The sequence below is a fragment of the Natator depressus genome, chromosome 7, assembly GCF_965152275.1.
Source record: "Natator depressus isolate rNatDep1 chromosome 7, rNatDep2.hap1, whole genome shotgun sequence".
Taxonomy (NCBI): Eukaryota; Metazoa; Chordata; order Testudines; family Cheloniidae; genus Natator; species Natator depressus.
This window is the reverse complement of record NC_134240.1, coordinates 26,080,549-26,093,720: the sequence shown is the minus strand read 5'-3', so window position 1 is coordinate 26,093,720 and position 13,172 is coordinate 26,080,549. Positions and strand designations below refer to the sequence as shown.

Sequence of the window (13,172 nt, the reverse complement as noted above, 5' to 3'; positions counted from 1 at the left end):
TTGGGGGTTTAAAGTTTTATCTACACTTCTCACTGGCTTATTTAATAGTTGCAGAAGGAAAATATGATGCTTAAACCCACTTAGTATGTCATGAGTTTGGTGTTCAAACAATGAGTGCAGACACTACCAAATGACACAGCAAAAAGTCAAATAAACAGATGAAAGAAAATGTGAAAATTTGGAGATCAGTTAATATTGTAATGCAGTAATCTACATATAATTATTCAATAAGTATTGTATTTCTAAAATATTTTTCTTTAAATGTTTGCTTCTACTTCTTGGTGGATATAAATAATGCCAACTGTGATATATTAAACACTATTTTCTTTAACTACCTCAAATTTAAATTCATTAAATAAATAAATAAAATTAAGGAGAATTTCAATATAAGACCTAGACATTTTTCACTAGAAAGAGTAGTTTATATTCATACATATAGTAACGGCTGGTTTCTATAACTCCCCCCCCGCCCCAGTATTTTCACCAGTTTTTTCCAAGTACCCCTTAGACAGGAAACTTAAGATAATTTTTCAGGCTCACAGACAGCTTTTATACATGCTTCTTAAGAAAAAGTCAACATTGTTTGATGCTAGTATCAGCAGACAGCAGAAGACTGCCAGATTTTAAAATGGACCTCTTGCTTCATTGCCAGTTATATACTAGAGAAGTGAAGAGTTTAGTCCATTGCACAATAAGAATTTTCTTAGAAGGCACTTACCTTTTTCAGCTGTGCTTCCAACTTACTACATTCTTCTTTCTTTTGTTCTATGGCTATTTCTAAAGACTTTAATTTGGAGTCTCTTTTCAGCCCTGTTGATGCCAATGACGATGCATGTTCTTTGAGGTCAATTAAATTAGACTGAAAAATTGTCCAAAAAAGAGGAAAGAGATGGTGTTAGAAATTGCATTGATCCTAGCCACTAAGAGCGTATATTATCGTTATCAGCTATGTTTTCAGTCAAAAACTTTGTTTACATAGTACATGTGTGCAGACATTGGGATGGGTATTTACAGCATAATACAATATTATTAGGTAATTTTTAGAAGGTTAACAAAAAGTTGAATGTTTATGAAAAAATTACTTGTTTTTGAATATGTCATGTTCCCTCTGCTGAAAGAATAGAGGGTAATTTCATTGGGGAAATGGATGATTCACCTGTATTTTAAATGTAATCCTTGAGAATTAGAAAATAGTCGATTCTATATTTTACACTCATCAGTGTTCTCCTTTATATTTAGTTTATCAGATTTTACTTTTGCCAGTTACCCTATGATAGAAGGGTGGCGGTAGCTGCACACCTCAGTATTCTACATATTCATCTGTACTTAAAATATTATCAACTTCTATTGTTAATTTTGTCTGTTTTACTTATAATAGCCTAAGAAGCTTTAAAATAAATTAGACCCATAGAGGTTAAGCCCCAGAAGGGACCACTGGGTCATCTAGTCTGACCTCCTGTATATCACAGGCCACTAACACCTGCCCAGCACCCACACAGTAAACTCAAAACACTGAAATTAGACCAAAGTATTACAGCTCTCAGGAGACAGGCACAGAAGCGGAGGGACTGGGATTCACCAAGACCCGAGACCCCTGCGCCTGCCGCCCGCCCCTGACCCCGCCCCAATAGCAGGGAATTGATTAAATGAGATAAATACAGATAATCCTGCAAGTGACCCACAACCCATGGACTTCTCACCATCATTTCTTGTAGCCCCTGCAAAAATGGCAGCAGGCTTTTATTAAAATCATCATCGTCAAGCTGGTGGTGGATTTAAAAAAAAAACAAAAACAACCGAAGATGGATTTGAATAGAGAAAACATTTTCCATTAATTCATCACAACTTTAATTACTTATAAATTCTCACTTAATATTTTTACTTTAAAGGGTACTCAGACCCTACAGTAGAAGTATTCAAGAGGAGAAAAACCAAGAAGTATCTTGCAGCATGACATGAATAGGATTTAATATTATCACATAGTTTATAAGAATCTAATGAAGTGAGCACAGAGCAGTGGTATGCAATGGCAACCAGACCAGGGACTCACCAAGTAAAACCCCTTATCAATAATCAGTCTGACTGAATCAAATACTTATGGACCTTACTCTCGGAAGGTCGTGCTCCTGCTAAGCCCATTAGTTCAAATAAAAACTGAAAATAGGACCAGCAGTGGAATACTAAAGCCGTGTCAAACATATGTAAAGGAAAGGAAAGGAATACACACAAAGAAGAAATACTTTGTGGAAAGTAATCAAGAGTTTGAGAGTGAGGAATGCTCAAAAATATACTGCTTTAGGAGTAAGTTTCTAAAAATAGTTGAAAACCAATAGCTTAAACCAGGTTTCTCAAACTTCATTGCACCGCGACCCCCATCTGACAACAAAAATTACTACATGACCCCAGGAAGGGGGACGCAAGCCTGAGCCCCGCTGCCCCAGGTGGGTGGGCTAAAGCCAAAGCCTGAGCCCCACTGCCCTGGAGCAGGCCTGAAACTGAAGCTTGAGGGCTTCAGCCCTGGGTGGACGGGCTGCTGTCACCTGAGCCCCGCCGCCCAGGCCTGAAGCCCTTGGGCTTCAGCTTGAGCCCTGAGCAGTGAGACTCAGGCTTCGGCTTCAGCCCCAGGCCCCAGCAAGTATAACACCAGCCCTGGCAATCCCATTAAAACAGGGTCGTGACCCACTTTGGGGTCCCGACCCACAGTTTGAGAACTGCTGGCTTAAGCAATTGGATAGTGTCTCTAATTAACTTGTTTATATCAGTGAAACTTGTTAGAAAGATCAGAACAATAAAGATTTTTAATTTTACTGCAAAGGCTGACCTCCTTCTCTGTTAGTTCAGCTTGTAAAGCATTAACTTTCTCCTTCAAGTCTTTGTTTTCCTTTTTAAAGGATTCTATTTCTTCCAGTCTTTCTCGGTCATCCCGTTCCCTCTGCTCCTTCAAGCGCTCTATTATTCTCTCCTAACAATAAGAAAGAGTAATACAAATGTAAAGCTTGGTACATCAATTCAGAAAACAAAAACCCTCTTTGTATTAAGTTGCACTGTGAAAATTAATCTTTGGAAGCACATATATCACCTTAATTTTCGAGATAAGGGAAATAAGAGGAGGCTCCATCCAACACTTACTGAAGACAATAGAAATACTTCCACTGGCTTCAATGGGCATTGGATCAGCCCCAAATGCTGAATTATGGTACCATCCCAGACAAAGTTCAACAAATTTGATATTAATGTAAAATACATATACTTTAAAAATATTTAGAGAACATATTTGAACAATGCACCTGCTTTGTTGTTAATCCATAAATTATGAATGAATGGTCAAAATGACAAAACCACGTTTTCTACTGTACTCAGTTTGAATTTTCTTATTACAGTCTAGCTTCCCAGCAAGTTCTATGCTGGTTACAATACAGTCTTCATGAGAGTTCTAAAGTTTAGTTAACAATTGTCTGGTAATTTAGAATGCAAGCAACAATCTGCCAGTTATCGGTAAAGCTATATTCACAGGTATTACATTTTGAGGCAACCAAGAAAAATATTGAATGAGACAGAGAAAAAGGTACCTTTAATTTGATTGTTTATTGATTTATTAGATTATGGAATAAGTCTCCCATGGAATGTGATGGAAGCCATATCACTCGGGAAAGTTAAACCTGAAATACTACTACACTGGCAGGAAAATGGATGGCATAATCCATCTTTTCTGATTCTTTTGGTGTGCCATTTTAGTGCTCTTGATTGTTTCTTTTTAAGTTCTTTTTATACTGATGCATGAAATCTCTATCATAAAAGCAGTACCAACTCTTAAAATACTGCTGCATAGCAACATATGACCATGGCTAGTGAAAGTCTAATAGTCAGAATAACATACATTCTCTTTCTCTCATGTTAATTTGCTCTATGCATAGCTTGTTATACTGTAATACATGTAATGTTTTATTCATCAGCTCACTTTATTTGTAAAAAGCTTAGCTATCGTGTAAGGGGGGAAAGCATTCATTCATTTACAGAACTTATACTGAAATTTATTATTAAGAATATCTAGTTATTTAACTGTCCTCTCTAGACATTCAGTATAATCCTTCTTAGAGGCCCTCCAAAACTGTTCCCTTCCTATCCCCCCGAACTACAACAGAAATCTGTAAAAGGCATAATCTCAACCTTTAAGACACATAGAATGAGAATAAAGTGAGGAGTGTGAGCCTAACAAGTTCAGCTCCCACCCCTGCAGCAGCCCTTCCTTCCTCCTCTCCCTCTTTACTCTCCTTCCTCCAATGAAGACGTTCCCCTTCCTTAGCCCACTCTATGAAGCATCAAAAAAGCCCCTTTCCTCCAAAAAGGCAGAGCCTTGCATTCCCCAGCTTCTGTACCACAGTCACTAGTTGCTTTCCCTCACTTTCCCCAAATATCTGCCATGTGTTCTTTCCCCACCACTGTCTTCAGTGGCCATCATGTACTGTCTGCCTGTTTGCTTCCCAGCATGAGAGAAGGTGTTGGAACTGAGTGGTGGGACATGTGGAACATGAGTAGTGTTTCCAGCAGACAGGGAGGGCTTTTCCAAGCCTCACCAGTCTTTTCAGCTTCCATGGCTCCAACTTTACTTAAGCACAAAACCCCTTGGTGATGACAAAAGATGTAGGTGTCAATAGAGGAGGTTTGGGAACAAACTGATAAATTAAACAGCAACAAGTCACCAGGACCGGATGGTATTCATCCAAGAGATCAGAAGGAACTCAAATGTGAAACTGAGGAACTACTAACCAGACACATGGAGGATAGCTAATGTGATGCCTTTTTTTAAAAAAAAAGAGCTCCAGACATCATCTTGGCAATAACAGGACAGTAAGCCTAACTTCAGTGCCAGGCAAACTGGTTGAAACTATAGTAAAGAACAGAATTATCAGACACATAGATTAATACAATTTGGGGAAAGAGTCAATACAGCTTTTGTAAAGGAAATCATGCCTCACCAATCTATTAGAATTCTTTGAGGGGTCAACAAACCTCCGGACAAGGTTAATCCAGTGGATATAGTATACTTGGACTTTCAGAAAGCCTTGATAAGGTCCTTCACCAAGGGCTCTTAAGCAAAGTAACAGCCATGGGATGAGAGGGAAGGTTCCCTTATGGATCAGTAACGGATTAAAAGACAGGAAACGAAAGGTAGGAAAAGTGGCCAATTTTCAGAATGGAGAGAGGTAAATAGCAGCATCCCTCAGAGATCTGTATTGGAACCAGTGCTGTTGAACATATTCATAAACGATCTGGAAAAAGGGGTAAACAGTGTGGTGGCAACATTTTCAGATGATACAAAATTACTCAAGATAGTTAAGTCCAAAGCTGACAGTGAAGAGAGTTAGAAAGGGATCTCCCTAACCTGGTTGACTGGGCAACAAAATGGCAGATGAAATTCAAAGCTGATAAATGCAAAGTAATGCATATTGGAAAACACAGTCCCAACTATATAGGCACAAAATAATGGGGGTCTGAATTAGCTGCTACCACTCAAGAGAGAGATTGTGGAGTCACTGTGTACAGTTATCTGAAAATATCCACTCAATGTGCAGTGACAGTCAAAAAAACTAACAGAATGTTAGGAACCATTAGGAAAGGGATAGATAATAAGACAGTAAATATCATAATGCCACTACATAAATCCATGGTACACCCATACCTTGAATATTGCATACAGTGCTGGTCACCCCATCTCAAAAAAGATATATTGGAGATTTAAAAGGTACAGAGAAGGGCGACAAAAATTATTAAGGAGATGAAGTAGCTTCCATATGAAGAGAGATCAAAAAGACTGGGACTGTTCAGCATGAAAAAGAAAAGACTAAAGGAAGATAATGATAGAGGTCTATAAAATCACAAAGAATGTGAAGGGGTAAACAGCACTTTTCCTACACATTACACAAGAACCAGGGGTCACCCAATGAAATTGGTAGGCAGCAGGTTTAAACAAGCAAAAGGAAGTACTTCTTCATACAACGCACAGTCAGCCTGTGGAACTCATTGCCAGGGGATGTTTTGAAGACCAAAACTATAAGTTCATGGAGGATAGGTCCATCAATGGCTATTAGCTAAAATGGTCAGGGATGCAACCTCATGCACTTGGTGTCCCTAAGCCTCTGAATGCCAGATGCTGGTACTGGATTCCAGGAGATAGATCAGCTGATGACTGCCCTGTTCCGTTCATTCCCTTTGAAGCATCTGGCACTGGCCACTGTTGGAAGACAGGATACTGGGCTAGATGGACCATTGGTCTAACCCAGTATCGTCATTCTTATGTGTTTCTTGCATAAAACCCCTTCAGGATTTATCACTTTCCTGCAGTTTAAAGGGCACATTATATGTATTTACTGGGTTTTAAAAATAATATTCAATTAATGGGGTCTTTTGAATTGAAATAAATATTTTCATTATTTTAATTGTGCGAAGAATATTGTTCTATGGTCTTGTGATTAAGGGGAAGGTTTGGAAGTCAGGAGGAGATGGCTCTCCTGAAGATCCCTCATGCTCATGAGCCCACCTGGAAGTGGAGCTTGTTTCAGACATGAATGGCCAAGGGGGAGATAATCTTCATGCTGCAGTGGACCTAGATAGAGTTGGAGGTTAGGTAAACCTGTAACGGTTAAACAGGAGAAAAGAAGGCAGATGATGGAGACCAGGAAAAATATTTTTTTTCCTTTTTCAAAAATCTCAGGAAATTAAACTGAAAAGTCTAAATTAATAGGATGTCCAGTGCAGGTACTCCATAGGAAAGGTATACAGTGACCTGATCAATTGCTTGGTAAAGGACTTAAAAAGGAGGGATTGTTAAAGGAGCATAATGGGGGGGGGAAGGTTTCAGGGCTCCTATGACTGGTACAGTAGGGAGTCAATCCCCCTTTCTTGTAGCCCACATTAACCCTCATGTGAGTGGGGGATGGTAAGATCCCAGCACTGCGTTGCCTGGAGGACCCAGATGGAAAAAGAGGGGAACTGGCGAAAGCCCCTCAGGCAGATACTTTTATCTGCCAGGTAAGTCCCAGACATCTAATAATAATAAAGTTGCAGCCTGATTAAACCATATCAAGCTTCTCCTGTCCTTCTTTCGGTATAGCCAGACAATGCTAAATGTGTGCTTTACAGTATGTACAATGTGAGCATAGCTGCATGACCGTGAGAATCATAGCTTTTGCACTTCCTAAATTTTGTGTTTAATGTGCAAATACCACTGTATTTACCCACTTTTAGCATTTTTTGTATAACAATGTTGCAGATGAAAAGATAAGGAAGTTATCAGCTGTTTGCGTCAGGTATCAAAATTGGATGTTTAATCATGGATAAACTGAGAACTCAGTCATGTCTCCTGCTTGATCTGTACATGTAAAATATGTGCTATGTTTCAGTAGTGATCATTATAGACCTGTTTTATTACTACTGTAAATATTTGTGCTTCTCCAAGAAGTTTAACTGTTTCCTTCTGTTATACAATATGGTACATCAGGCTATCGTGCTTCCAGTTTCATCAATCCTTCAAAGCAAAAACGTACATTATATTGAATGCTCTGTAATTTAACTGTATGTATTAGCACAAAACTAATGTTTAATAAGGTTGTGAGTTTTTAACATTCAAGTGAAGGCTTTTTTAACTATATAGTAAGGCTTCACTTGCGGGACTTTTAGTACATACATTTGGGAACTTTCTGACATAGGAAAATAATCAGCACTAAGTCTGATGTTCTTGTAATAAGAACATTGATACAGAACAGATATTATTTGCTACTGCACTTCTGAAGAGCAATTTTTTAAAGAGCCTGAAATTCAGTGTTCTTCTCTCATTTTACATCCTGCATTTACTTGTCAGAGAAAATCACCTTTATCCCCTTGGATAAGTGTACATCTATATTAAAGAGTTAAACACTACTACGAGAACCTCTGGCTGAAGACAATGTTGAACAATTACATAGTTCTCTTTCTAACATAGACAAGCTACATAGTGATGACATTCCTTTATGTACTTAGATGTGTTCCATCTTGCATACAGCAAAAAGAAATTGTCAAAGGCAGAGGACAAAAGGCCGACTAGCCATTAAAACCCTTTCCAAGACTATATAATTTTTACAGTGGTAGGCTGCCCAGCTCTGTACACCATATTCAAAAGAGAGTGAAATCCTGGCTTCATACAGTCAATAGCAAAATTCCCACTGACTTCAGTGGGGTCATGATTTCATCCAGAGTCTCACAATTTCCTTTAGCCACTTCAATATGACTTTGTGTAGGCAGAGAGGTTCGCCCATGTGGATGACACTGCAGGAATGGGGCCTTATATAGAAACATCATCACTTTTTTTATTTGAGCAGTATGACAAAAGTGTACTAAGTTTACTTTTTAACATGTCACATATTGTGAGCTACACAAGACATGGATGATGTATGTTATTAAGAGCCCAAACTCACTCCTAATAATAAATACATTCCCAGTTTGTTAGGCGGATATTTAAAGTGTAAATTCAAAGATTATCCTGCTGCATTGAATGTAAATTAAGAAATGTTAAAGTATATACATGCTATAGGCATAATTACTTTAGGGTGTTTTTATTTTGTTTTTCATACCCATGCCACCTTGAAGATTTAGTTACATAAGGTAATATTCCCTATATAATGAACTATATTAAATGTATACATAATACTCACTCTGGCATTTTATTAATGGTTAAATAGTATAAAATTATTCTCAGTCAATCACAAAAGAAGGCTAATTTAACTGTCAGCTGCAGGGGGCTAGATGTCAAAAACGTGTTAAAAGGGCCTAATATACCATGTTTTACTTGATTAACAGCTAACTTGCAGAAATCCCAACAATGTGGTCTTGTATTAGTCTTATTTGCACTGGCAAGCTTTCCTTGTGCACTAATCTAGTACCTCACAGGTCTAATCTACTTGCACTTTATCACAGAAGCAGGAACTGAATTGTAGCAGCATGCTGCTTTATTATCAGACTTACTCAATTGCTTATCTACCATGTGGGGCTACAGTAGTTGTATGGCAAGACCAATTTCATAAATATCTGCTTCATGAAAGCAACCTCTTGAGCTGCTGGGCTAGTGCTAAAGCTAAGCTATTTGAAAAGTTTAATATTAACATCAAGGAAGTCAATAGTGTTTTTACCTATTCTTATTTTTAAAAAATTATCTGGGCAGGAATAAAATTATTTTTGGCTTAATACAAAGTGTACCTTTAGTCTTTTTTAAAGAGCTTTCATTGCCTAGAAGAAACTGCAAATATATCAATTAATTATTCCTGCATAGTCCTAACTAATTATTTTCTTAGAATCTTGCACATTATTGCAAGATATTTGACACCAGAAACAGAATCAATCCTAATTATTCTCAACACCAGAACAGCTATAAACATTTGGTATTTTGGATAAAGGACTGTTTGCCCTATGATGTGATTGGAATAACAGAGACTTGGTGGGATAACTCACATGACTGGAGTACTGTCATGGATGGATATAAACTGTTCAGGAAGGACAGGCAGGGCAGAAAAGGTGGGGGAGTTGCACTGTATGTAAGGGAGCAGTATGACTGCTCAGAGCTCAAGTATGAAACGGCAGAAAAACCTGAGTGTCTCTGGATTAAGTTTAGAAGTGTGAGCAACAAGGGTGATGTCGTAGTGGGAGTCTGCTATAGACCACCGGACCAGGGGGATGAGGTGAACGAGGCTTTCTTCCGGCAACTGACAGAAGTTACTAGATCGCAGGCCCTGGTTCTCATGGGAGACTTCAATCACCCTGATATCTGCTGGGAGAGCAATACAGCGGTGCACAGACAATCCAGGAAGTTTTTGGAAAGTGTAGGGGACAATTTCCTGGTGCAAGTGCTGGAGGAACCAACTAGGGGCAGAGCTCTTCTTGACCTGCTGCTCACAAACCGGGAAGAATTAGTAGGGGAAGCTAAAGTGGATGGGAATCTGGGAGGCAGTGACCATGAGATAGTCGAATTCAGGATCCTGACACAGGGAAGAAAGGAGATGTTTTCTAATTCAAAATCTAATTATTTATGTGCAATTCCCAATGCACTACAATTTGTGGAAATAAATTATAGAACTTGCAAACTGTATGCACACAAAGTTTGCACAGCTGCCCTTTGCACGTGCAAATCTAATGTAAGCGATAGTGTGCCTAGAATCATACACACAAAACTAAAAGCCAGTTTTAGGCCCCTTTTTATGGTAAAACATTTTAAAGGAGAAAAACAGTTAAACCATCTGATTGTGGGGCATCAAGTGGGATTTTTTGTCGTTATTTGGTTTGCTATTTTTATGTTTTAATATTCTCTGGACAAAATTCTTCTGTGGGGCGTTTTCAAATCAAGCATGGACTTTTTTTTTAAAAGATATGATCTAGTTCAAATACACCTATTGGACTTAAGTCATATGACCCGTGTTATGCAGGATGTCAAACTAGATGACCACAATGGTCCCTTCTGGCCTTAAAAATCTATGAATCTCTGAATAAAGCCTTGTCCACACTAACAAAAGTAAACTGACTTTGAATTCAGCTCAACAACATGCTTAAGTGTTTTGTTGACTGAATTTTCAAAACATGGTTTCCACATTCAGTATTAATACTCTGGGAACTGTTTTAGCACATACAATAGTAGCGAACTAGTGACCTAAACTTCAGATCTAATTTTCAAAAGTGTGTGAATTAGAAACATAAGTCTCAATAGGACTTACCTTTAAAAATCAGGCTGTAAGTGACATAGGCTATTTAGGTGCCTAAACTTGAAGAGAGACCCCTAGTGGGATTTTCAAAAGTGCCTAGATACCTAATTCCCATTTATTTCAATGGGAGTTTTGAACTGTGTTAAGTAGACCTAGGTTAAACCACAGTCAGTGAATAATCCACATTTTACACAGTATAGACAGGGCTCAAAAAGTTTATCTGCTATTTATCTTGTGGAGATCAAGTGCTGACTCCTGTTCATTAAGACCATCGTTTGCATAGCTGTGAGAATGTATAGAAACCTGTAGCACTACATAACAGTAGATCAGGGATTAAATATCTGCTGGGAAAATCATAACTTTTTCTTGTGTGTGTAATTTTTCGTTTAATGTGCGGGGTGATCTTACCCTTATTAGTCATAAGTGTTTAAGAGGGAGCCTTTTGGGGGAGGGGGAGGTTTACAAATACTTTTTTAAAATGAACCTACAAATAATCACTTTAGGGAAGTGACAAAGCCACTTTTATGGCGATTGTGTAAATGGCAAAACTGTTGAGCTGATGTCTTCTGCTGAGAACTATAAGAACTGTTCTGAACAGCCACAGGCATCATGATCATGCACTTCCTTCCATAGCATTGGATAGTGCAGAGAGGGATGTCTCACAGATAGTTTCAGGAACGACAGGAAACCTAACAATGATCTAAGTCCTTTATTAGATGGTGTGGTGATTTGGGGGAGTTGTCTGTACAATTTATTAATTCTGTGTGAAATTATGAATTCCCTGTATGTCTGTCAGACTGCAAAGTCCATTTGGAATGTAGGGGCTAGTTGTCTTCTCTGTTGTCTCTTAGTCTCCAGGTTGGACTGAAATTCCAAGGCTTAGTGACACAGTGCTGACCATAGAGCATTGATAACTCAGGGTGGTCCTCTATTCAAAGACATAGACCGGAAACTATATTGCTGGCTCCCATCCAAAAGAGCTGGTTTGTCAGGGGAGAGGTTGCCTGGCAATGAAGCCACATGATAGGAGTATGGGATCACCAGTTGAGGCTGATCTGGGAGTCATCTGACGGAGGCACTGAAACATTATCAAAAGGGCAGAAGTTGATCTATTCAGGGTATTCACCATCTTCAGCTACTCAAGAAGAGAGAAACTGCTGCAGGAGCCTGGTGATGCAAGGGAGAACCCTGCCTATCTGCACTCAGATGGTCCCCCAGGGAAAGCATGAGTTAGAAGGAGGAGCATTGCATTCAGCAGGTTTGATGTTTTTATACGATCTTTACTCTCTCTGTTTAATCTGATAGTGAAGAGCAATGGTGGTTTAGGTCTTGTGCAAAGTGCCTGTGTGCTAAGTGTTGCACCTATCATATGACCCACTGAAGAGGATGTTGTTCATCCTTCAAGTTCGAAGAGGACCATGACATCACTGATTGGTTTGATTTCTGTGAACACGTGAGGCTGATCAGGCCAATTTGAGCTTTGAATTGTCTGTGGCACACTGAACAAGAGATGCCACTATGGCTTACTTCATTAATGGCAGACATGCTACTGTTGTGAGATTTATGCTGCTGGTGCTTCTGCTCTGCCTCAGCAATCCTCCTCTGTTCATAGACTGTAGCTCAAATATGGATGAGGCTTCACAAGGTAGAACAATCATGAGTGAGATCTTCCCAAAAACTCTCAGTCAACATTGAAATGCCCCAAGGATAACTTGAGGGTGACTTAAAACATTTCTTCTGGCCTCCCTAAGAGCACCTTTCCCTCCTTTAGCTTGGCATAAAAGATCTTCTTTGGCAGTCACCCATCTGACATTCTGGTGACATGGCATGTCCATCGTATCTGTATTTTCATCAGAGTATGGATGCTTGGAAGGCCTGCCTGTCTGAGAACCTCAGTATCTGGAACCTTGTCTTACCATCTTATCCTCATTAGTTTCCTCAGACAGCACATGTGAAAGTGATTCAGCTTCATCGCATGATGTCTGTACACCATCCAGATTTCATAGGCATACATCAGAGTTGACAACACAATGGCTTTGTAGACCTTCAGCTTTGTTGATTAATGCCTCTACGTTCCCACACATTTGCACGTAGTCTGCCAAAGACCACATTTGCTTTGGCAGTCTGACATTGGTTTAATCAATAATGTGAACTGCACATGAGAGTGTACTGCCGAGGCAGGTGAACTTGTCCACTGCATACAGGGTTTGGCCATTCACTGTGACAGTAGGCTCTACATGAGGCTTTCCTGGTGCAGGCTGATATATCACTTCTGTCTTCTTGATGTCAATTGTGAGACCAAAGTTGTCACAAGCTGAAGAGAAATAGTCCATACTTCACTGCGTGTCAGACTCAGATTTGGCATTCAGGGAACAGTCATCAGCAAACAGAAGACTGCAAACAGTCACTGCCTGTATCTTTGTCTTCACCTGCAGTCTCCTCAAATTGAAA

The 13,172-nt window shown here is 39.2% G+C and overlaps 1 protein-coding gene across 21 annotated transcripts in view; it reads right to left on the bottom strand.

Moving 5' to 3' along the window:
• Positions 1-13,172, bottom strand: part of ERC2 (ELKS/RAB6-interacting/CAST family member 2) — an 829,921-nt gene that overhangs the window by 444,934 nt on the left and 371,815 nt on the right. For all 21 annotated transcript variants that reach the window (XM_074957759.1, XM_074957756.1, XM_074957751.1 and 18 more), the window contains 2 exons: positions 2,822-2,962; positions 719-859 (listed from right to left, as the gene is read on the bottom strand). In XM_074957759.1, the coding sequence (XP_074813860.1) occupies positions 719-859; positions 2,822-2,962 (282 nt within the window). The remainder of the gene's footprint in view (positions 1-718; positions 860-2,821; positions 2,963-13,172) is intronic.